This window comes from Petaurus breviceps, unplaced genomic scaffold (assembly GCF_028583685.1).
Source record: "Petaurus breviceps papuanus isolate PSGF00001 unplaced genomic scaffold, PetGlider_PUasm1.0 313, whole genome shotgun sequence".
Classification (NCBI taxonomy): domain Eukaryota; kingdom Metazoa; phylum Chordata; class Mammalia; order Diprotodontia; family Petauridae; genus Petaurus; species Petaurus breviceps.
In genome coordinates, this window is record NW_027186073.1 from 257,438 (window position 1) to 283,399 (window position 25,962).

Here is a 25,962-nt window from a genome sequence, read left to right on the forward strand (position 1 = left end):
AAATAGTGGTAGCTTTGTTTCTTCATTACCTGTTCTGATTTTTTCAATTTCTTTTTCTTCTATCATTGCTAAAGCTAACATTTCCAGAACAATACTGAAAAATAGTGGTGACAATGGAAATCTTTTTTTCACCCCTGATTTTATTGGGAATACTTCTAGCTTATCCCCATTACATATAATATCTGCTGATGAATTTAGATAGATGCTACTTATTTTAAGGAAAACTCTATTGATTCCTATGATCTCTAGTTTTTTTAAAAATAGGAATGAGTGTTGTATTTTGTCAAAAGCTTTTTTTCTACATCTATTAAGATAATCCTATGATTTCTGTTAACTTTATTATTGATACAGTCAATTATACAGATAGTTTTCCTAATATTGAATCAGTCCTTAATTCCTGGTATAAAATCCTACCTTTTCATAGTGTATTATCCTTATGATAATTTGCTGTAATCTCTTTGCTTATATTTTATTTAAATTTTTTTGCATCTATATTCATTAGGAAAATTGGTCTATAATTTTCTTTAAGTTATTTAAGTATTTTATTTCATCTTCTGTTAATCTTTATTTTTAAATTTTATTTTTATATTTATTTATATATTACTTATTTAATTTTTATTAATATTCATCCATTTCACATACATTGTCAAATTTATTGGCATACAGTTGGGCAAAATAGCTCCTAGTTATTGTTTTAACTTCCTCTTTATTGGGGGTGAATTCACCCTTTACATTTTTGATGCTGGTTATTTGGTTTTTTACTTTCTTTTTTTAAAATCAAATTAACCAAAAGTTAATCTATTTTATTGTCCCCCCGCCCCCAAGAACTAACTCCTAGTTTTAGTTATAGCTCAATAGTTTTCTTAATTTCATTTTTATTAATCTCTCCTTTGATTTTCTGAATTTCTAATTTGGTATTTAATTGAGGATTTTTAATTTGTTCTTTTTCTAGCTTTTTTCAGTTGCACGCTCCATTCATTGATATACCGTTTCTCTGTTTTATTCATTTAGATATATAAAAATCCCCCTAAGAACTGCTTTGGCTACATTCCATAAGTTTTGGTGTGTTGTCTCATTATTGTAATTCTTTTTGATGAAATCACTGTTTGTTTCTATGATTTTTGTTTGACCCACTCATTCTTTAGGCTTAGTTTATTTATTTTCCAATTAATTTTTAGTCTCTCTTTCCATGGCCCTTTATTACAAGTAATTTTTATTGCACCATAATCTGAAAAGGATGCATTTAATATTTCTGCCTTTCTGCATTGGTCTGTAAATTGGACTGGTAACATACCCTAGTACATTATCAATTTTTGTGTAAGTGTCATTTACCACTGAGAATTTGGTATATTGCTTTCTATCCCCATTCAGTTTTCTCCACAGGTCTATCATATTTAACTTTTCTAAAGTTCTATTCACCCACTTAACTTCTTTCTTGTTTATTTTGTGGTTAGATTTATCTAGTTCTGAGAGGTGGAGTTTGAGGTCCCCCACTAGTACAATTTTCTGTCTATTTCTTCCTATAACTCACTAAACTCCAAGAATCTGGATGCTCCTCCATGTGGTGTATATATGTTTAGAATTGATATTGTTTTATTGCCTATGGTACCTTTTAGGAAGATGTAGTTTCCTTCCTTATCTCTCTCTCTCTCTCTCCTTTTGGAGGGGCAATTGGGATTAAGTGACTTGCCCAAGGCCACGCGGTTAGTTTTGTGTTGTGTATGACTCTAGATTTGAACTCAGGTCCTCCTAACTCCAGGGCCAGTGCTCTATTCACTGCGCCACCTAGCTGACCCCTTATTTCTTTTAATTAGATCTATTTTTGCTTCTGCTTTGTCTGAGATCAGGATTGCTACTTGTGTGTTTTTTTTTTTTACTTCAGTTGAAGTGTAATATATTCTGTCCCAGCTTTTCCCCTTTACTCTGTGTGTATCTCTGTGTTTCAAATGTGTTTCTTGCAAATAACATATTGTAGGATTATGTTTTTTAATCCACCCTTCTACCTGCTCCTGTTTTATGGTAGAGTTCTTCCCATTCACATTCCCAGTTATGATTTCTGTGTCTGTCTCTCTATCCTATTTTCCATTTGTTTATACTTTTCTCTCACGTTTCACCCTTTCCCTCCTCACCAGTGTTTCTCTTTTGACCACTGCCTCCCTTCTCTGTCTGCCCTCACTTCTATTAGCCTCCCTCCCTTTTCTTTCCCCTTTCTCCTCCTACTTTCCTATAGAGTAAGATAGATTTCTATAAACAACTGATTGTGTATGTTATTATCTCTTTAAGTCAATGAGACTAAGGTTTAAAAAATGCCTGGCTCCTTCCTTTCTTTCCCTCTGGTGTAATAGTTCTTTGTACCTCTTTGTGTGATATAATTTACCCTATTATGCCCCTCCATTTCCTCTTCTTCTAGTACAATAATTTTTTTCACCCCTTAATTAATTAATTAATTTTTAGCATCACATCAAAATCAACTTATACCCCCACCCTCTGTCTATGTATACTCCATCTAAAGTTCTCTAGAGTTACAAGTATCATCTTCTCATGTAGGGATGTAAACACTTTGTCCTTATTGAATAACATATTTTTTTTCTTTCCTGTTTATCTTGTTATGTTTCTCTTCAGTCTTGTATTTGAAGATTGTATTTTCTGTTCAGCTTCGGTTTTTTCATCAGGAATGATTGAAAGTTCCTTCTTCCCTTGAATGTCTCTCTTTCTCCCTCAATTTTGCTGGGTAGTTGATTACTGGTTGTAATACAGGCTCCTTTGCATTCTGAAATATCATATTCCAAGCCCTTAGATTCTTTAATGTAGAAACTGCTAAATCCTGTGTAATCCTGACTGAGGTTCCACAATACATAAACTGTTTCTTTCTGGCTGCTTGCAGTGTTTTCTCCTTGACTTGATAATTCTGGAATTTGGTATACAATATTCTTTCGAGTTTTCATTTTGGGATCTCTTTCAGGAAGTGATTGGTGGATTGCTTTAGCTTTGTTTTCTACATAAATATAGTTAATCCTATATTTTTCCTTGTACTTATCTTTGCATTAGATATATCTGAAACTGAGAGGACACTGAAATCTCCTTCCATTGTTACATTAATGTCTTTGTCTTCTTGTTGTTTAGTTAAGTTTATTTTGTGAATTTATATGCTAAGGCATTGGGAGCATATATGTTTAATACTGATATTTATTTGTTGTTACTATTACCTTTCCAGTGTAATGTAGTTTCCTTGTTTATCCTTGTTTATGTTGGGATTTTATTTTGCTCAATTTGATAGTGTCATTATAACTTCTATTTATTTAGACTTGCCTGATGCATAGTAAAATTTGTTTCCAGCCTTCCTTTAAAAATTCTGTCTCAATTTTTTATTTCCTAAATTTGTTTCTTGTAAGCAAAAAAGTTGGCTTCTTAAAAAGTGCATTCTATCACTTTTTAATTTTATTGTATTGTTTGATGAGTTCATTTTTAAAGTTGTGAGAATTAAATTGATGTTTTTCTCTACTTGCTTCTAATATTGTATTTTTATTTCTATATACAATTTCCCTTCTTACTCTGTAAACACAGTCCTATGTCTCTTGTGTTATTGCAGCATAATTTTCTTTAAGGCAACCCTATTTCAACCAGCTCTTTCCGGCACCCTTCCTCCTTTCTGCTTCCTCCTTTCACTCCTTGCCTTCTATTTGTTACTCCTTTCCCTAGTTTTAACTTACTACTATCTTTCTCCTTGCTTTTATCTAGTTTTTATTTCTTTCACCTTTTTTTCCTCCTCTCAGTTAAGTAAAATGCCTACTATTTTCTTCCCCCTCAACTTCTTTGTTAGGGCTTAAAATTTCATTTTCATCATCGTTTTCTAAAAAGAATTTCTTTCTCTCATACTCTTTATTATTCGTCTTCTCTTTCTGTGTATTCTAGAATTTTATTCTTTCATTTATGGCCCTTATTCTTCTTTAGTCTCTATATTCTTCATAGAATTAAAGCTTCTCTGATACCTATTTTGGGCTCCCACTTCTAAATAGTTTCTATGTTATTGCCCTGTATATATTGCCTCAGTCTTCTTTTTTTGCTGACTCATTTTTAGGAGTGCCAATTTCTGAAAGAGAAGACATAGCTCCATGATAGGTAATTTTCTGTGTCTTATTGCAAAATTCATAATTAATTCCCCATGTTTTTCTCTATCACCCTAATGATATCAAATCCAGCCTCAGACACTTGATATACTTGCTGGCCATGTGACTTTGGGCAAGTCACTTAACTCCAATTGCCCTCCAAAAACCAACCCCCCCCCAAAAAAAAACCAAAAAAACTAAATATTCCTGGGTCCATGAACTTTCACTCTTCTTAGTATCAGTTGCCTGAAGGAACTCCAATTCCTTTTCTTCTGGGATAGGGTCAGTTGTCTAAGTGTGAATCCTCTCCAGTTTATACTTATTGTAAGGTCCACATTTGTAAAATAAGATCCCTTCATAGAATTTCTCTTTTCCTACAGAATCATTCCTTAGTGGTACCCCTTACCATCACTGAAACAACTTTTCCACTTTCTTTCCCTTTGTATTAATCTCTCCCTTTTCTCCTCTCTCATTCTTCTGTGGGCTATCTTCTTCCTATTAGACTACAGGAATGATTTTCTTTTCATTGTGAGCTTTTGACTTTCATTAATGTTCCTCACATTTTCCCATTCTTCCTCACTTTATATGCACTCCCATTATGTAATATTTTTCTCTGTCTTTGTCTCTCTATCTCTCTCCTCTTCCCTTCCTCTTTCATATCCCTGCCCCAGCCCCAAATGTTTCAGGCCTGTTTATCATCACTTCTATTTGACTTCTGCTTTCAACTTTGTCTCCTTGTATATTCTCACAAATTTTGTTGTTGTCCCTAGTTTCCATATCTTTTAACCTTTTTTGTATATATATATATTTCTTTTTTGCCATGCATGAAAATAAAAGAATTAATGTCTTTCTTTCTTTTCTAGTAATTTTTTGAATTTCTTCTTTTTACATTAATGATTAGGTTCACTTTTGCAGGGTAAGTTACCTTGTGTTTTATCTTTAGTTTCTTTGCTCTTTGGAATGCATTATTCCATTCTCTCCTGCTGTTTCTGGTTGGGGAAGAATAATTTTGTGTTATCTTTACTTTACTTTATATTTGAAGGTTTTTCTCCTAGTCACCTGAAGAATTTTATCTTTTTTGGCATGGCCCAGGCAAGAGCACTAATTATTATTTTTCCAGCAACTTAAGTTGTCTTTTTTTGGTCTATTTAAAAACCTTTCTGTAACTGAAACTCTCAAAGTATTTTTTTTACTTTAGCGGGCTTGTTAAAAATATTTTAATATGTACTGTGGTTGTTTTGAATGGGACTTATTTTTCTATGACTATATTTTTCATTTTTACTTATATAGCATTGTTTATTTTGATTTATTTTTATTCTGAAACTTTTCTTGAAGCTATTGTTTATCTCATTTTCTGTATTCCCTCAGATATTTATATCCTCTTTGTTTATCATTATGCTTTGAATTTTTTTTTCTGTTGTCTTATTGCCTTTGTAAGACTTTATTAAATCATAGAAGGGAAATTAGAAATTATGTATTTGCTCCTTTATTAGTAAAGATTCTAGTGTTTCCTCACTGATATAGTGCTTTCTTTATTTTTTAAAGAACAAATGAGTATAGTGCTCTATGAAAGACTTTTTCTGCCTTTTTTTGAGTTAATCATGTAGTTTAGTAACTTTTTGCCTTTGATATAATTAATCATGTTGACAACTCTTGCTTGCTAACTTAGTCATTGTGAATGACTATTTGGACATATTTCTATATTCCTTTTGACAAGATTTTAGTTAAAATTTTTGGATGCATATTAACAATACTGGTCAAACAGACATTTCCACCAATATGTATTAATATACCTGTTTTGGCATACCATTACTACATTGATTGTGTTTTCACCTTTGCCAACTTGCTAGATATTGGATGGAACTTTAGAGTCTTATGTAATTATATTTCTTTATTTGCAAATTAGATAATCTTTATATGGTTTTTGATCAGCTGCATTTCTACTTTCCCTGGCTAGTATTTCAACTGGCAGCCTTAACCTCTGACTCTTGTATTCGCTGCTCAAAAAAATAAAGGGCCATTATAGGTGATGTTTTAATTGATGACCTTTATTTTACAGCACAGAAAACACAAATAGAAAATGCTTAGTCCTCTGTCAATAAGAAGTCAAGAGAGTTCTTATGACCATACTACTACCCCCAGGAAGCTACATTTGAGTTATATAGAGAGATGATATCTCATTTTCTAGAGAGCCCTACTTTACTGTAGAGAATGTCATAAAATTGCAGAATCATAGTATGATAATATCATAGATTTAGAAGCCAAAGGAACATTTTAGACCATTAAATCCACCTACCTCATTCCCCTTTATACACGGTTAAGGTTCCTATAGAAGGAAAACCAAGATTGCTACAAATTTAACTCCTTCTCCATAGGCTTTGTATGTTTTGTATTCATTTACAGTGAATGAATGAAAAAGTAATTATTAAACACCTACTACATACCAGGCACCATGGTGAGAAATGAGGACACAAAAATATATAAGATAAACACATAGCACAAAATAGGATAGTCTCTGATCAGAAAGTACTTACATTCTAATAAAGACAACATATACAGGGGAGTGGTGGCCAGGGAAGGATGTTTCGGTATGAAAAGTCAACCATATGAAACATATGGGATCAGATTGAAACAGCTGTTTGAGTGATAATGGCAGAATTGACTTGATTATGGTTTCAGTGCTGGAAAGGGAGAGATGGTACAATGCAGAAGAGAAAATACTGGATTTGGAGGCAGAGACCTTGGCTTCAAAATTCAGCTCTGTTATTTACTGCCTTGTATGAAATTTGAGCAAGTCATTCCAAAATTCTGGTTCCGAGTTTCCTTATGTATAAGATGAGAAGTTTATATCATATGGTCTCTAAGATACATTCTGGTGACTTGCTAGAGTAATGGTAAATGGCTGAGGATGTAGTTGAACCTTGGTCTTCTAAACTGCCAGAACAGCCCTTTTTCCATCACCCTCATCTGTTTGAGAGTTTGAGTGAGCAGACAATGAGTTAGGAAGTAGCTGGACTGGGCAGTAGGGACGGGAGGAGAGGTGAGTCAGATACCAGAAAGCATTACAAATTCTGACAGAAATGGAGGGAAGACTTTTATCTCTCTCTCAATGTGTGTATATACATGTGATCACATGTGTGCATGCCTGTATTTGTCCCATTTGCACACGTGTATGGGTATGTGTCTATGTGTGCACATGTTTGTATATGTTTCTTCTTGCATGAGGGAATGGGCTGTGTTAAGATTAAACGCCATTAAACTCCAGCTTTAGAAAAGTTTATTAGCAAGAAAAATTATTCAGGTTTACAGAATCCTGATGAGTTTTTCTTTTTAACATTTGGCATCCTGAACTTTAATTTTAGCATTTGGCATCTTTTACTGCTTTGTGAGAATTGCAATCTTTTTGACTGAGTCCTTAAAGGCTTGTATGACTTGCTTGTTCCTCAGGGCATAAATGAAGGGGTTCATTACGGGGGCAACAGAAGCCATGAGAACTGACACTGCCTTGTTCAAATCTACTTTTTCATTTCCAGAAGATTTAATGTACATGAAGATGCAGCTTCCATATGAGATGGAGACAACAATCATGTGGGATGAACAAGTAGAAAAGGCCTTTTGCCTTTGCTGGGCAGAGGGGAATCTCAGAATAGTTCTGACAATGGAGGCATAAGAGAGAATCACTAAGAGCAATGTAATAATGAGCGTTAATATAGCATCAATCAAAGCTATCTTCTCTATGAACTGTGTGTCTGTGCATGAAATCTCTAGCATAGGAAAGGCATCACAGCCAAAATGATCAATGACATTGGAATCACAGAATTCCAGTTGGAGGCCCAGACTGAGTGGTGGGAGGATGATCATCAGCCCAGCCACCCAAGAACTCAGCAGGAGCTGGTTGCAGACTTTGTTGTTCATGATAGTTGTGTAATGCAAAGGTTTGCAGATGGCCACATAGCGGTCATAGGACATGGTGGCCAGAAGAAAGAACTCTGCTGCCCCAAGAAAGATGACAAAAAATATTTGGGTGAAGCAAGCATCATGGGAAATGGTATTGTCCCCTGTTGATAGGCTATAGAGGTACCTGGGAATACAAGAAGTTGTGAGTGAGATTTCTAAGATGGAAAAGTTTCTGAGAAAAAAATACATGGGAGTTTTCAGGTGGACATCCACCAAGGTGAGGGTGATGATGATGAGGTTTCCAGTTAAACTCAACATGTAGTTGAAAAATAGAAAGACAAAAAGGAAAGCCTGGAGCTGTGGGTCATCTGTCAGTCCTCGCAGGATGAATAATGTAATCCCTGTGTGATTTCTCATCCCTGACTTCTGAATTCTGATGAACCTGCACAGAAAACAGAGAGGAAGATTTTGGATCAGGAAAGATTATGGAAATAAAATAAGGGGAGCAAAGGAAGTTAGTGGCAAAAGGGAGGCAAGTAACTTACATTTTCCCAGGATTTTTACCTCCAGCAATTGCTTCAGGGTCTTTTGGGAATTAATATATTTTACTCTCTCAAATATGGTCCCTTGTCAAAATGTTTCTTTTTTTCACAGAGCCTTCCATCCCTCCTTTCCTCAAACACAGTCTATAGAACTGGACATGGAGTCAGGAGACCTAGGTTCATGACCTGACTGTTACTGGTATGTGACCAGGTAGAAGTCTCTCAGTTTCTCCAAACCCACCCTTCCTTTCGTGTGAAATGGGGGTTCACACACTTGTAGCAAGTACTTCTCAGGCTGCTGCAAACAAAGCACTTTCTAATTTTATTTTTAAAGCAATCGGGGTTAAGTAACTTCCTCAAGGTTACACGGCCAGTTATTTCTGGGTGTGGTGCTGAGTATCTGAGGCCGGATTTGATCCAGGTCATGCTGACACTGGAGCCGGTGCTCTTACTCGCTGAGCCACCTGGCCGCCCCTAAGCAACTGGGGTTAAGTAACTTGCTCAAGGTTACACGGCCAGGTGTTTCTGGGTGGGTGCTAAGTATCTGAGCCCGGGATTCGATCTCCAGGTCTTCTCAACACTGGAGCCGGTGCTCTTACTCGCTGTGCTACCTGGCCGCCCCCACTTTCTAATTTTTAAATGTATGTTATGTTGATTCTAATGATTATTTTGTGCTAATTGTTTCTCCTTCTGCTCCCCATATCATTACTTTGCTTTTATAAATCTATGCTTTCTCACATGTGGTATTTTCCCCAACATCTTTTCCTGAGAGACCTCCTTAAGACAGAGTTAGGAATATTTGACCTCAGAGGGTAAAAAGGGCTGACCATAAGCAATATCAGAGGGAATATGCAGATTGTCTGGGCTCTTCCTGTTTCTCTTTTAATGTACTTTCCCCCACTGTTTATGCTTCCAACTACTTTAGTTACCCAGGCCACCTGAGCTTTTCCCCTTTCTGTCCAAGAATTCAAAAAGATCTTGGGTGTGGTCCTCTGCCCAATTTCTTCTTACAAAATTTTTGGAACCTGTGTCTCATTGAGTAGAAACCTTTTCTCTGGGAGCTGTTATGTCTGAAAAGATGTTTATGAGAAGCCAGAAGACCTCCTTTCTCATCTATTCTCTACTTCCTTATAAATTCTGTAATCCTGTGCAAGTCACTTCATCTCTCAGGGTCTTAGTTTCTTTATCTCTTAAATGGGGTGATGATTCTCTAGAACATCCCTCAGGTTCTTAATTACTGTAAAACCTTTCATCCTTTGATAAGTGAATTAACAAAAAAGTTTGAATAGCTGTTAATGGTTTCTTCCAAGGTCTATCTTTGTTTTGACTGGTGAATATCTTGTTATTTTTATGAGAAATGCTCCAATTCCTTCTCTTTATAGGGATGTATAGTGAGCACTTTTATGAAATACTTAAAAAACTTCTGAGACAGTGTCCTGTTCTTGTTACTGAAATCACTTATTAGTTATGTTTCTCTGCTTCTGTCTTTGTCTCCAATATCTTACTGTGTCTCTCTCTGTCTCTGTCTCTGTCACTTGAGATTTTTTTTCAGACAGAAAATTTGTAATGAGTCCATCTTTCTGTGTAATTGACCAATAAGCTCTTAAAGCTGGGATTCTTAACTCTTTTTGTTTGGCAGCAAACAGCAGCAGTGACAACATTGTGAAGCAACCTATAGATCCCTTCTCAGAGTAATGTTTTAAGTGCCCAATTTAAAATACATAGGATTGCAAAATAAACCAATTATATTGAAACATGGCTATCAAAATATCTTAAAAAACAAATTCCTAGACAATAGCTTAAGAACCACTATGTTAAAGCTTCAACCCTCTCAGGGGTGCATGTTTTTAAAGAAGAGATTTTTTTCCTGAAATGAAATTAACTTCAATTACACAGTTTCTGTAAGTGGGCTGCCTGTGAGTGGTATTTTCCCAAGAGGGACTTTTTGACACCCCGAAGGTCATAGAAGAACACACACAATCTGGTCTCACCAAAACTGACCCCATAATCATCTATTACAATGAGATTGTAAAGTTCAAATGTCTTGTTAGTCTAAGCAAAGAAATGACATCTCAGAAATGATTGTTAATTCTCTCCCTGGAATAGCCAATGCCACTTCACAAGTTGTTTTTTTCTATAGAGAAAATAGTAAAGGAAATGTAATCTTCATGGACACAAAGTGAGAAAATGTGGGATGTGGAAAATCTTTTCATACTTACGTTTCTGATAGCGCTTCATGGATAGCATCAATGGCCAGAATAACCCCAAAGGTCCTTGGTGTGGTTCACAGATGAATGGTATAGGCAGGTGGCAGGAATACAGTGAAATATTGCCTAGGTCATACCACACCATGGAATGCTTAGCTTATGAATTGAGTCTTTCAGCACATTTCTGTTGACTTTCTAGGAAGCCCATTGAGACCTGAATTTCAGTTGCTACTTGTGATTTCTGGGACCTTGATCTCCCTAAGTCTCAATTTCCTCACCTGTAAATAAGGAAACTGGATTGAATGATCTCTAATATTCATTATATATTTAATTCAGCAACCCTAATTCTATGGATACTTTTGGTCACACTCTGGTACCTAGAACCTTACATTCACAGGAAGTTCTGTGACTGATTGTTTTGTCCCAGGACATTTCATGTTTCTGGGCCATCCTTCTTTCTCCTAAGTAATTATACAATGACTTTGGATCAGAGATCTGGTCTCATGTTAAATGTCAGAAATCTTGCCCTGCAGTTAAAAGGAAATTGGGACCCCTGTAAAGGGAAGGCAACATACAGACTTGACTCTGGGTACCTCAGAGAAAAAGGACTGACACATCTGGTCAAGGAGATGTGTTTTCCCTCCTAAATCTTATTTGCTCAATCTGCTGAAGCTGTTTGGGGGAAATCCAGTGAGAGAACAAACATAAGGTTCCTTGGGGATGGAAGTTCAAAATTACTAATGAATCTACCATATAATCAGCATTAAATAAAAAAAACACACATTAAAAAAGCAGCCATGGGGCCTGTGTCCATAGAGACAGGAAGGTTTCATCCTAGCATTAGATACAATGATCAATCAATGAACGTCCTGTGGTAGAGCAGACCCCTGGCTTATTCGTAGTCTCGGTCACATTAAACATTTATGTTTAAGGCAGACACATTAAACATAAAGCTGGCGATCAAACCAGAGTTCAATCTAATTGGAAAATATGTTAAAAATTTAAAAATGCAATAAAATGTAGGTGTATTGTAAAACTAAGTCAATATGCTGGCCCACTTGGATCCTTACATAACAGATTAATTGTTCCCTTTTTCTTTTTGTGTTTGACACCACTAATGTAAGGAATCATTTTGAAGTTTAACTCAGGAGAAAATCTGTAGGAGATTCTCTGGATAGGTCAGATATCAGGGGAATCCCCATCACCCTATAGCCCAGAGGATGCTGAGGTATTCCATTCCTTCCTCTACTCTTTCTCTCCCAAGTTTAATTCCATAGTGACACATGTATATTTCAGTGGGTTTTTCATCACATACCTTGACCATTCCTTCCAGCAGTGCAGCCTGTGACTCCTCAATGCCTTCTTTATCCTTTGGGAATAAGATGTCCGTGGGCTCCACAGATGAATGTGTTTATACAAAAATATTCAAAATTAGCCCCCCACTCTTAGTCTTTGTTATTGTTCGTTTGGTTTTCAGTAGTGTCTAACTCTTTGTGACTCCATTTGGAATTTTCTTGGAAAAGATACCAGAGTGGTGTGCTATTTCCTTCTTCAGTTCACTTTGGAAATGAGAAAACTGAAGCAAACAGGGTCAAGTGACTTACCTAGGGTTGTATAGCTGGTGTCTGCCACTAGATTTGAATTCAAGGACATGAATCTTCCTGAGTCTAGGCCTGACACTCTGTCCATTTTACCACATAGCTGACATCTAGCTTCTGTTCTAGAGGAATTCAATTTTATTTCTGGATAACTCTACTTATCAAAATGATATAAAGTTGTTAATTTCCCTATTATGAATTTATGTGCTATATCGTGTAGCTGGCTTTGAAAGCCCAAGATGGTTTTGGAAAGGGATGTTACCATGAGGTGTTAAACTAGATTCCTAAACATTTTTGTCTATATCTTGATCCCCTTTGGTAATGAACCCCTTCTCAGAATCATGTTTTTAAATACATAAAATAAAGTACATAGGATTATAAGGAAATCAATTATATTAAATGTAGTTACCTAGCTAACTATAATTTACAAACATAGTCTCCAGATGCCAGACTGAGAACCATTGTGTTAAACTAACTATGAAAATAAAGCCACACCAAGTACTTCTTGTATGAAGTTTCTATATGCTAATTTCTATATGAGGTTTCCTTGAGAAATAAAAAAAAGAAGCTACAGGAAGAACAATGATTGACCAAGGCTCTTGACTCCCCTTAAAAAGTTTGTTCAAATCAAATTAGGTGAAACAGAGAAACCAAATCCTGATGAGATAAGTAGAAGTTGAACAAAGCTGGAAAAGAGGAGGTTATGTGGAGCTTAAAGAATTGAAGACAGGCAAAGACAGCCAAAGAAAAAGAAGAATGGATAGTCTCAGAGTGGGCCAGACTCCATTTCTGTATCCCCCACTAGAGACTCCAACCAGGAATCCTATATCTTCTTTCTTCACTTGGGCTCTTCTATGGTAACCTGAAACCTCTTACCCTGTCCTCATAACTCACATTAACTGCTAACCTTTGCGAGTAGAAGTGTACTTTTGGAAATGCTCTTGCTAAAAAGCAATTGAGGAGATAAGATTCTCAGAGAAGGAAAGAGCTCTAACTATAGCACATTGTAGTTGGGAGCTACTCTCCCACTCACAGTGGAAGTTTGGGTCCCAAGAAAATGACGACTTTCCAACTCCTGCCCCTGCTCCTTCCCACTGCTCCCCCAAATCATTCTCTTTTATTGATGTGGCTGGCATATTGCATCTTTTATTGTTATTATTATAAAGACATTCTGTATCAAATGAAAAATGCTCTGTTTGGCATGTGAAACCTTTCATAACCTAGACCCCTCCTACCTTTCCAGCCTTCTTACAGGTTATTCTCTACCATATAGCCTTTGATCCAGTGATATTAGCCTCCTGGCTGTTATGTAAACAACACACTACATCTCTCAGCTCTAGGCATTTTCTCTGGCTGACCTCTGTGCCTCCAATATTATCCCTTCAACTACTGATCTCCCTACCTTCCTTTAAGTCCCAACTAAAATTCCTTCATTCACTGGAAGTCTTTCTTAAGCTCCCTTTATTCTAGTTCCTTTTTTCTGTTAATTATTTCCTATTTTTCTTGTATATAACTGGCTTTATATATATATTTGTTTACCTGCTAGAATGTAAGCTCCTTGAGGGCAGGGACAGTCTTTTACCTCTTTTTGTATCCCCGGTCTTAATAGAGCCTGCTACATAACTGTTATTGATTGATTGTTGGGTTTTAAAGGTTTATTTTGTAGCCTGAATTTTGTTAAAGGATATTAATTGCTTCAATTAGTATCTTTACTTATTTTCAAGGATATTACAAATATACCATCATATCATCATCAGATAGTGATGATGTTATCTCTTCTCGACTTATCTTTATATTTAAAATTTCTTTCTCATCACATTACTATTGCTAGCATTTCTAGAACTTTATCAAAAAGTAGTGTGGAAGAATGAATATCCTTGCTTTGTTACTATATATATTGGTAAAGTTTTTAGTGTATCCCAATTGCTAGATAAATATTTTTATTATGTTAAAAAGGTCCCTCTGTTCCTATGCTTTGTAGGTTTTTTAGTATGAATGTTATGCTTTGTCAAAAATTTTTTCCATGTGATCTGATATAAATAATAATTTTTGTTTTAATATGACTAATTATGTTGATTGTTTTTCTAATGCTTACTATCCTTGAATCTCTGGTAGACCTCCAACTTGGTTATGATAAATGATTTGTTGGATAAATTATTGTAGATTGTTTGACAGGGTTTTTTTTTTAATTTTTTTGAATCAATATTCATTGATCATGCTGGTCAATAGTTTTCCATTTCTTTGTCCTTAATGGGTTTAGGTATTAGGACTATATTTGTCCCACAAAAGGAATCTGTTAGGGTACTTTCCTTCTCAATTTTTAAGAACAATTCTTGTAGTCTGGGTACTAATTTGTTTTAAAAAATTTGATAAAATTCTCTTGTCAGTCCATCAGGACCAACTCTTTTTCTCCTTTTGTTTCCTTTACTGAGTTGTATTTCTTTTTCTGAGTTTGTTTATTTGATATTGCCATTTGGTTTTCTGTTAGTTTGAGAATTTTCTATATTTGAAGATATTTCTCTTCTTCTTTAGTGTTTTCAGTTTTTTTAGCATATAATTATGTAGCATGAATTCTGATAATTATTTTTATTATTTTTTTAGTTTGTTGTGATTTCAACTTGCTTATATACTATTTTGTTGACTTGATTTTATTCCCTCTTTTTTGTAATCACATTAGCTAAAGGTTTTCTTTTTCAATTTTATTCATCTTTTTAAAAGAACTAACTTTTAGTCTTACAATTTATTTGGATAATTTTTTTCTATTTCATTTATTTTTTTCTCCTTTTAGGCTTATTTGTAAGCTTTCTAATAAAAATGCATATTAACTTTATTAGTATTCTATCTTTCTATTTTGTTGAATGTATTTTTAGGACTATAATTTTTTTCCTTTAGAATTGCTTTAGCTACAACCCAGAACTTTAGCTATGTTTTTTTCATCATTATCATTTCCTTTCTCATAATTATTAATTATTACTATGGTTTGTGTTTTGGCCCAGTAATTATTTAGGTTTTCATTGTTTAGTCTTCATTTGGATCTTTATCTTTTGTTTGTATTCCCTGAACTGCTTACTATTTTACTCTAGAATTCTGTAAAGATTGGCCTTTTGCTCGGTTCTGACAGAAGTGACTTTATAATTACATTTATTGTCTATGTGTTGGAAAGTTCCAATGTACCCAGAAAGCTTGGTAGTTTGGTCAGCTACCTCTTCATTAATTTCTTTGCTTATTCCTTAGTGTTTTCTAAGAAAATAATCAGGTCATCTGGAAAAAGGAATAGTTTTAGTTCCTCTTTACCTGTCTTTATACCTTTAATTTCTTTCTTGTTCCTTAAATTTCTGGAACTACATCAAAGAGTGAATTACTCATTTTTTCCTCAGTTAATTAAACAAAGTTTATAACTTGCCCACATTGAAAAGTGCTTGCTCTTGCTTTTGGATATCTTTTTATTTTACCATATTAAAAAGATAATTCTATGCATATTCTTTACAGAGAGAGGGACAGAAGGAAAAAGAAGAGCCCCCTTGGCATTGATTCAGTTGTAATCAGTTGAGTTGAAATGTTAGTAAGAAGAATGCCTATGGCCAATGATCCAATGAGACTTGCATACTAGCCTCTCAACTGTTTGTAATCTTTCTATCATTCTTTGTTGTTTAGCATTACTGCTCATATGAAGCTCATAACTACCTGCCCCATGCTTTATTCATGTCTGTACTCTGATACATTTTTTAAAGTCTCTTCCAATTCTCCTGGACCCTGTTGGAGAGGGCCCTTTAGAGATGAGCTTAACAAAATTTTTCATCAGAAATCTGAGGTAGGGCATGACTGAAGCAGTACAAGCCTGATTTCCTCATTGAGGAGAATGACAACCTCAGATCAATGAAAAATAATGCACATGTTGCCCTCCTCATGGCTAATGTTATCCATGAGTCCAAGATCAATAACAGTTTAAAGTTTTGCAGCATAGTTTAAATTATTTTCCAGAAGAGTGAGACTAATTATCACTTCCACCAATGTGTATTATTTCATCTGTCTTCCTATAGTCCCTTCCATATTGACTATGTTATCATCCTTACCAACTCACTGGATATGAAGTGAAACTTCAGAGTTATATAAAATTATAAAACTTCAGAGTTATATAAAATTATATTCCTTTTGTTGTTTTTAATTTGATGCCCCCTTTTCTTCTCCTTTCCTTAGGTTTCCACAGGCAACTGCAGATTTTGGTTCTTATATTGGCCATTATAGAAAAGACAAAGAGCCTTCAGGTAAACTACTTAAACACAAGTAAGCTAAATATGTTTTTTAAAGCCCAGTCTTTATTTTTTTCACACATAAAATAAGAGAAGTGACTTACACCTGCCTCAGTAAAGAGGCAAGATAGCTCTCATGCCCACACTACTTCTCACAGGTAAGAGAAATACATTTGACTTCCATGGAGATGAATTTTCATTCTCTAGAGAGGTATAATTTCCTTTTGGGACAGTTATTGGATCAAAGAATTATAGTATCAGATTTAGAAATAGAAAGATATTACACACCAGTCTACTCACTTCCTGCTAATGGCAGGTGGTTATAGTAATCACAGAGGGAAAATAAATTTTGGATAGCTAGCAAGTGAATTCCCTTCCTATAGACTTTAATCAGGAGCACCTTCTACATAGCCTGTATCCACTCCTAGTGAATGAAAAAAGAAAACGTGCCCACTCTCTTACTTAACTTCAATCTCTCCATCTCTACTGGCTCCTTTCTTGCAGCCTAGAAATATTCCTATGTCTTCATGATTCTCAAAAACCCTCACTTGATTCTTCCATCCTTCCTACCAATTGTCCTAAATCTCTTTTGTCCTTTGTGTTAAACTTTTGAGAAGGCTATTTACAATAACATTTCTTCACTTATTCTCCCCTCATTTTCTTCATAACCTCCTACAATGTAGCCTCTGACTTCATCATTCCACTGAAATGCCTCAAGTTTCCAGGATCTTCTAATTGCTATATCTATGGGTCTTTTCTCAGTCTTCATTTTCCTTGATTTATTTGCAAACTTTGACACTGTTGATCACTTTCTCCTCCTTGATGCATTCTTCTACCTTGATTTTCATGTCACTTTTTTTTTTTGCTTTTTGGAGGGCAATTTGGGTTAAATTACTTGCCCGAGGTCACACGGCTAGGTTTTTGTGTTAAGTGTCCGAGGTTGGATTTGAACTCAGGTCCTCCTGACTCCAGGGCTGGTGCTCTATTCACTGTGCCATCTAGCCGCCCCTTTCATGTCCCTTCTTGTTCTCCTCCTACCTACCAGACCACTCCTTAGTCTTCTTTTCTGAATTCTCATTCAGGCCATGCCCACTAACCGTAGGTATCCCTCAGGAAGTTGTCCTGTGTCCTCTTTTCTTCTCCCACTATACCACTTGGTGATCTTAACAATTCACATGGATTTCATTATCATCCTTATGCCAATGATTCTCAAATCTACCTATCCTGCTCTAATCACTTTGCTGATCTCCAGTTTCCCATCTTCAACTGCCTTTCATATATCTCATACTGGATATCTGATAGATACCTTAATCTCAACATGTCTAAAACTGAATTCATCATCTACCTTTTGAGCCCTCCCTCCTTCCAAAATCCCCTATTTTGTCAAGGACACAACTGTTCTCTTAGTCCACCAGATTTGCAAGCTAGGTGTCATCTTTAAATCCTCACTATCTCTAACCTCCTTTAAAATGTTATCAAGTCTTATGAATTTCACATTTGTAATATTTTTTGAATATTCCCCCCATATCCTCTGTTAGTGTCACCATCTACACCAGTGAAGGTGTAGACCTTCATCACTTCACTATCGGACTACTGTAATAAGTGAACTGGTGGATCTGCCTACCACAAGTCTCTCCCCACTCCAGTCCATCCTCTATTCATTCATCATAGTGATTTTCCTAAAGTGCATATCTGACCACATCTCCATTACTTACTTAATACACTTCAGTGCTCTTTATTGCCTTTTGCAACTCATCATAATTCTAGTCCCTTCCTTCTGTCAATTATTTTCTGTTTGTCCTGTGTATATTTTATACATATTTATTTGTTTTTTTCTATTTCATTAAAATGTGAGCTCCTTGAAAGTAGGGACTGTGTTTTGCCTTCCCCCCCTCCATATCCCCAAACCTTAGTACAGGTGGTCACTTAATAAATGCTTATTGGTTGACTTACTGACTGACAATTTGGGGGGTTAGATTACATAGCCTCTAAGCTCCCTTAGCCCTCTAAGCATATGAACCTATGATCCATTATTTTTTCAGAATAAGTGTTTGGTGAAGAATTTGAATTCAGTTCTTCTTGACTCCAAATTAATTCCCTTATCCATCTCATGAATCTGTCTAAGAGTATAGGTGAACTTGAGATAATGGATTATAGAAGTAGCTGATATGGGAGTGGTGTCTGGCAGGCAGATGAGAAAAAAATCCAGAAAGCATGATAGGTCATAACAAAAAGGAGGAAGAGAGACTTCTATCAGTGGACCAGTATGTGTGTGGAGGGTGGGGGGGGTGTTTCTCCCTTTATGAGAAAATACTGAGGAAAATCTTAAATGCTATAAACTCTAGGGTAAGATAAGTAACAAGAAACATGGCAAAGGGTTGCAGAAGAGGGAAAGCTTTTCTTTTATCTTTTGGCATCTTAAGCGCCATAGTCTCTTACAGCTTTGTGAAAATTGCTATCTTTTTGATTGAGTTCTTAAAGGCTTGTATGACTTGTTTGTTCCTCAAGGTGTAAATAAATGGGTTCATCACAGGGGCAACAGAGGCCATGAGAACTGACACCACCTTGTTCAAAGCCACTTTTTCTTTTGCAGAAGATTTGATATACATGAAGATGCAACTACCATAGGAGATAGAGACGACAATCATGTGGGAGGAACAAGTAGAAAAAGCCTTTTTCCTTTGCTGGGCAGAGGGGAATCTCAGAATGGTCCTGACAATGAAGGCATAAGACAGAACTACTAAGAGTAAGGTGATGATGAGTGTCAATATTGCATCAATTAAAACCACTCCCTCTATCAACTGTGTGTCTGTGCATGAAATCTGTAGCATAGGAAATGTATCACAGTAAAAATGATCGACAACATTGGAGTCACAGAATTCCAACTGAAGTCCCAGGCTAAGTGGTGGGAGGATGATCATGAGTCCAGCCAGCCAAGAACTCACCAGGAGTTGGTTACACACTTTGCTGTTCATGATTGTTGTGTAATGTAGAGGTTTGCAGATGGCCACATAGCGATCGTAGGACATGGTAGCCAGAAGGAAAAACTCTGCTGCTCCAAGAAAGATGACAAAAAACAGTTGTGTGGCACAGGAATTATAAGAAATCATTTTATCTCCAGTTGATATGCTGTAGAGGTATCTGGGAATGCAGGAAGTTGTGATTGAGATTTCTAAAAAGGAGAAGTTTCGCAGAAAAAAATACATGGGGGTTTTCAGGTGGGGATCCATCAAGGTGAGGGTGATGATGGTCAGATTCCCAGTTACACTCAAAAAGTAGTTGAGAAACAGAAAGATAAAAATCAAGACCTGCAGGTGTGGGTCATCTGTCAGTCCCGGTAGGATGAATAATGTTATCTCTGTGTGATTTCTCATCTTTTAAGTTCTGATGAACCTGCATACAGAGCTTTAATCTGGGGAGGGGAATGGAGAGAAAATGAAGAGTCATGCATAACTGGTAAGTAAAGTGACAAAAGTAGTTCATGTCTATTTCTTTTTCTACTTGAAAATAACTAATTCCAGCATTACATTGGTCTCTTCACCTCTGACAATTTTTGTAGAATGAGCAGGGGTTCGCCCTAATGTCAACACATTGTCACTCGCTTCTAGGGTGCCTTCCTGGATTAATTGCTGATTTCTGCCATTACTATCTTTTGTTCTCCTGTTAAAATCTCCTATTTTTTCCATTTTCACATAGAACCCATCTCTTTCCCTTCCCCTAGCCATTCTTAAGAGCAGAGGTGTCAAACAGTGACCCACAACACACCCAAGGCACTGTAAATCAGATTAAAATGTAATCAGGAAATACGTAACAAATTCAATAAAAATACAATAAAACATAGACAATATTACATTTCAAAACTGCCCATATGAGTCTAATGGATTCCTATGTATCTTAGTGACCCTCCCTCTTCTTCCACATTTCTATTTGACACCACTGCTCTAGAACACTAAACATGGCATCAGAAAGCCTAGCTTCACTTCTGGGCTATGTGTCTATGCGGAAATCATTCATCTCCTCAGAGTCTACTTTTCTTTTACATTAAATGGGGGTTCCAGTACTAGCAAAACTTACTGCCTAGGCCTGATATAAAGAAAACACTTTCCGATAATCAAAATGGTTTAATTATCAAAATCCTTTAATTCTCTGAGAAGTGAATTAATATAAATTTTGAATAATAATTTTTTTCCAAGAAGTATTTTCATTTTAAATGGTGATGATTTGGTATTTTTATGGAAATTGCTGTTTTCTTCCTGGAAGGAGGATTGTGGTGAAATATTTGATTGTATTCTGAAAAGATTCCTAGAGGGTTCTGGTAACTCAAGCCATTTGTCATGTTACCAATTTTCTCTTCACCCCTGCCTCTCTCTCCTGGTCACATGATTTTTTTTTTCAGACAGAAAGTTTGTGATTAGTCCATGACGCTGTGTACTTGATCAATAGTCTCTCAAATAGGGAATCTTAAACTTTTTTGTGTCATGGATCTCTTTGATGTTATTGTGAACCCCAAGGAACCTTCCTCAGAGCAATGTTTTTATATGCATAAAAAAATACACAGGACTACCAAAGAAACCTATTATATTTGAATGTAGTTACCAAAATGAAAAAAATCATGAAGACCCCTTAACAACTCTTGTGCTATAGTATTAGCTTTCTCATAGGAGCGTGCTTAGAGACATTTTTTTGCAGGGTGGAATTATCTTTAGCCATTGGGGTTTTTGTGTTAAGGGACTGGGGGTTTTGAACATACTGTAGATCACAAAAGGGTGCACATAATTCATTTTCCACAAACCTGACCCTTTCATTGCCCATTATGCTGAACGTATTAATTCAAATGGCATGTTATTCTCAAAAAGATGTAACATTTCATACATGATTGCAGATTTTCTTTCTTGAAGTGATCAGCAATTCCCCAAATTTTTGATGTTTGAAGTGGACATGTCTGTTCCATGTGCTCCTTCCTGTATGGGGGAAATAGCCAACTAAGAGGAATCTTCATGGGTATAAAATGAGAAAATGTGTGATGTGAAAACTTTTCAAACTTACGTTTCTGTCAATGCTTCACAGAGAGCATCATTAGTCAGAATAGTCCTGAAGATCCCAGGTATGACTCAAAGATGAACAGCAGTACAGGCAGGTTGGCAGGAACATAGTGAAAGGGAAAGCTCACTTAGACTTGAATTCCTGATGTTTCTTATAATCTCTGTGACCTTGACCTCTCTGACTCTCAATTTCCTCACCTGTAAATAAGATCTTTTGAGGTTTAATTCAGGAAGGAATGTATTTAGTAATTTAGTAAATACCAACTATGTGCCCTGAGCTAAGCATTTCATAAATATTAAACTCATTTTTTTCTTCCAATAAATCTGAGTGGTAGGTTCTATTATTTCTCCCATTTTACAGCTGGAAAATGAGACCAACAGAAATTAAGTGAATTGCCTAGAATCTCTCAGCTACTAAGCATCTCAGGCTAGATTTGGACTTGGGTTTTCCGACTCCAAACCCAGTCATTTATCCATTATGGCACTGGGCTGCCTCTAGGAAACTGGGATTTCTGGAAAGAGAAGACAATTTCCAGACCTGATTCTGTACTACAGAGGAAAAGGTCTGACACATCTGGGCAGGGAGATAGGTTCCCCACTCCCCTAAATATTTTATCTGTTTAATCTACTGCAGGTGTTTGGGAGTTCAAATGAGAGAACAAATAACAGGTTCCTTGGGGACTGAGGTTCAAATTAATTAATGAATACCATATAATCAGCATAAAATAAAACAACTTTTAAGAGGCAGCTATGGGGCCTTTGTCCACAGAGACAGGAAGGTGCTATCACAACATTAGATACAGTGATCAAACAGTGAGAGTCTGCACTAAAGCAGACCCATGGCATCTCCCTGCTCCTTCCTACACTATCTAAGGAGTTATTGTAATTCTTCACTTAGGAAAAAAACTTGTGAGTGGTTCCCTGGAACAGGTCAGATGTCAGGGGAATCCCAATCACCCCAGATCCGAGTAGATTCTGAGGTTTCTGTTCCTTTCTGTTCTCTTTCTTTCCCAAATTTTACACCATGAAGCCATTTCTATATTTCAATAAAATTTTAATCTCATTCCTGGGTCATTGGAATGACCCAAGAATTCCAAAATAAAATAAAAATGATAGAAGGGACTTCAGCTACTATCTAGTCCAGCCCATAGATAAAAGGAATTCTTCTTATTGTACAAGTGGTTTTCTGCATTTATTTAAATGTCTCCAAAGAGTAGGAACCCCCACCTCTAGTTTAGAGGAATCCAACCCCACTTCTAGACAACTTTGGTTGTTAAAAAGAAAAAGAGCTAATTTTCCCTTAATGAGTTTATATGCTATATCATTTGATGAATATATTTTTAATATTTATGTAATGGAGTTGGCTCTTGAAAGCCTAAGACAGTATACAAAAGGAGGCTATTATGAGTTATTAAGCTAGGTTCTTAAACATTTTTGTTTATGTCATGAACCCTTTTGGCAATTTGATGAAGCCTATGAAATCCATCTTAGAATCATGTTTTTAATTATATGAAATAAAATGCAAAGGATTATAGAGGAAAACAATTATATTAAATACAGTGCTCTCTCTCCCTCTGCTTCTTTCACTCCCCCCACCCTTGTCTCCAGAAGCCAGATTGAGAACCATTGAATTAAACTAGCTGTAGTGAAACACACACCAAGTACTTCCCTTATAAGGTATGATATGAGGTTTCCTTGAGAAAGGGAAAAGCACTATAGAAAGAACAATGATTGGCCAGGCCTCTTGTGTTACCTCGAAAAGTGTGTCCAAGTAGAATTAGGTGAAGTAGAGGAACCAGGTCCTGATAAGTAGAACATATACAACAATGGAGAAGGGGGAAGGCTATATTAGAGTGGAAGAAGTGAAGTGAGGGCAAAAGCAAGCCACTGCAAAGAAAGTGTATGGTGAATAGTAGCAGAGTTGGGCCAGGCACTGTGTTCCTGTAGCCCCCACTAGAAACCCTGTCCAGTAATTGCTTGTCTCCTTTCTTCCCTTGGGCTCTCTCATGGAAGCCTGAAACCTTTCACTCTGTTCTTAAAACCCACTTTTATGGAGAGAATGTCATTATTCTTCAGTCATTTTCAGGCATTTGACTTTTTTGTGACTACATTTGGGGTTTTCTTGGCAAAGATACTCAAGTGGTTTGCCATTTGCTTCTCTAGTTCATTTTGTAGATGAAGAAACTGAGGGAGACAGGATTAAATGCCTTGCCAAGAGTCACTTAGTTACTCAGTGTCTGAGGCTGGATTTGAACTAAGGAAGATGAGTCTCCCTGACTCCAGGCATAGCATTCTATTCACTAAAGCTCTTAGAGACTACAATCAGCAAATGTTCCTACTTGTTGAAAAAGGTAGCTGTTTATATCTTCTTCAGGAGTTTTTCTTGATTTAAGTTTTTTTTCCAAATTATTATGTTGTATTTTTATCATTGAAGTATTTTAGAGAATTATCAGGAACTTAAGAATGGTTATCTTCTAGGTATCATGAGTGGTCCCTGAAGGTCAAGGATCTAATCACAGAAAAGGGGAGAGTAAAAAGTAAAGTGTTTAATTAAGCATAAGATGATAGCTATTTCTTTATAAGGTGCAAATCACTTCCTTGAATTAATTAGAAATAGGATGAAGAATAAGTCATACCTCAGAGAAGTTTAAGTCACTTCATTCACCGAGTCTAGAAGATAGACTTGAAGAAGAATCTCCCACTAAAGGAAAGAGTGACAAAAATCCCACAATTACAGAATTTCACAGTTGGAAGGGACTTCAGAGGCTCATACACCACCAGAACCCCAACCTAATATACCTGAAAAGTTATTATCTATCTTCTGTTTGAAGATCTCCGAAGAAGAGAAACCAAAGCAACCCCTTCCAATTTTGGACAGCTATAATTGTTAGAAAGTTGTTGTTTTTAAATGACATCCTTTGCTTTTGGGCCTGGTTCTAAAGATAAAAAACTACTGCCTTCTCTATGTGACAGTACTTCTAATACTAACATTGTCCCACGCCCCCAAATTAGAAATTCCACTTTTTTCTCTGTAACATAGTGTATATCACTTTAGTTGTTTCAGTTTAATATATTTTTGGCAACTTTATTCTCATTGGCTCTCTTTACCTTCTTCTTAAGTTTCTCCCTCCTACTTTTTTACTCCTTTCCCTAGTTTAGATATTTTTTTCCCTCCAAGACAAATAAACAGATGAAATTCCCCCTCCTTTCCTTCCCTTAAATTTTCTTTTTTCATTAGTTTTATAAATCTAATTTTTGGTGCCATTTCCCAAAAAGGGTTTATTTCTCTTATACACTTTATTTTTAATTTTCCCTTTCTGTCTCTTCTAGATTCTTATTTTTTTTATCATGACCCTCATACTTACTTATTTCTTATTTTATCTCTGTGTTTCTCATGAAATTAAAGCTTTTAAGGTACCTATTTGGGATTCCCTCTTCTAAACTGCCTCTTCAGTTTCTCTGTTATTGATTGCTGTGTAAACCTTGCCTCTTTTTGTTTTATAACTCACTCTTAGAACTACCAATTCCTGGAGGCAATAGAGGAATATTGCCTCCTGGTAGGTGTAGCAGCAAGCACCCCAGCGTCCCCAGGGTGGCTGCTAACACAGGTTCCATTACTATCACAGTAGGTATTTTCTTTCTTTTTTTTTTAATAAAAATATATTCCATATTTACTTTCAGTTCTGTCAAGGAGAAATGAGATAATTTAAAATAGTGAGAATTTCAAGGTCACTATGTCCTCCGTCTAAAATAATTAGGAGTAGGTGACAGTTTTAAAAAAATCATTAGTACTACAGTTAAAAAGATTAATGTTGTAAATGATATTTATTGCTTGCAAAATAATAGTACTTTTATTTGTATTTTTGTAGATAGAACCATATTTCTATGGTACAAAAAAGTGCTCCGATTTCAAGACAGTAAGATGTGCTCCCTCTTCCTCCCTCCAATACATATTTTTCTTGCTGCTCACACAAAATGTCTATCTCATAGAGCTCTGCCCAATATCAGAGGGACATGCTTTCCCAATGTTTAATTTTCTTTTAAACCATTCAGAAGCATCCTGCTGTGGTACCGTCTTCTCTTGGAAAAGCCCAGAGTCATCTTCTTCATCAAGTAAGGATTAACTTTTTTTGTTTTGGAATGTGCATTCATAGAGGTCAGGGTATTTTTTGGTGGTTTGGAGGTCATCTTTCCTTCTGTTGTTAATATTATGTTCAAAGTCTCTTACTGAGTTTTCTTCCTCCTAAGATTTTTGGTAATTTCATTCTTTTTTAACAACAACAACAACAACAACAACAACAACAACAACAACAACAACAA

At 35.9% G+C, this 25,962-nt stretch overlaps 2 protein-coding genes across 2 annotated transcripts; both read right to left on the minus strand.

Moving 5' to 3' along the window:
- Positions 1-7,481: 7,481 nt before the first annotated feature.
- LOC138167811 (olfactory receptor 6C2-like) lies at positions 7,482-8,420 on the minus strand. The gene has a single exon (XM_069096774.1). It carries the CDS (start codon positions 8,418-8,420, stop codon positions 7,482-7,484), a length of 939 nt encoding a protein of 312 aa, XP_068952875.1.
- Positions 8,421-19,035: 10,615 nt separating this feature from the next.
- LOC138167812 (olfactory receptor 6C2-like) lies at positions 19,036-24,331 on the minus strand. Its single transcript, XM_069096775.1, has 2 exons — positions 24,299-24,331; positions 19,036-19,974 (listed from the first exon to the last, which is right to left on the minus strand). The coding sequence occupies exon 2, from the start codon at positions 19,972-19,974 to the stop codon at positions 19,036-19,038; it is 939 nt and encodes a 312-aa protein (XP_068952876.1). The 5' UTR covers positions 24,299-24,331.
- Positions 24,332-25,962: the final 1,631 nt, after the last annotated feature.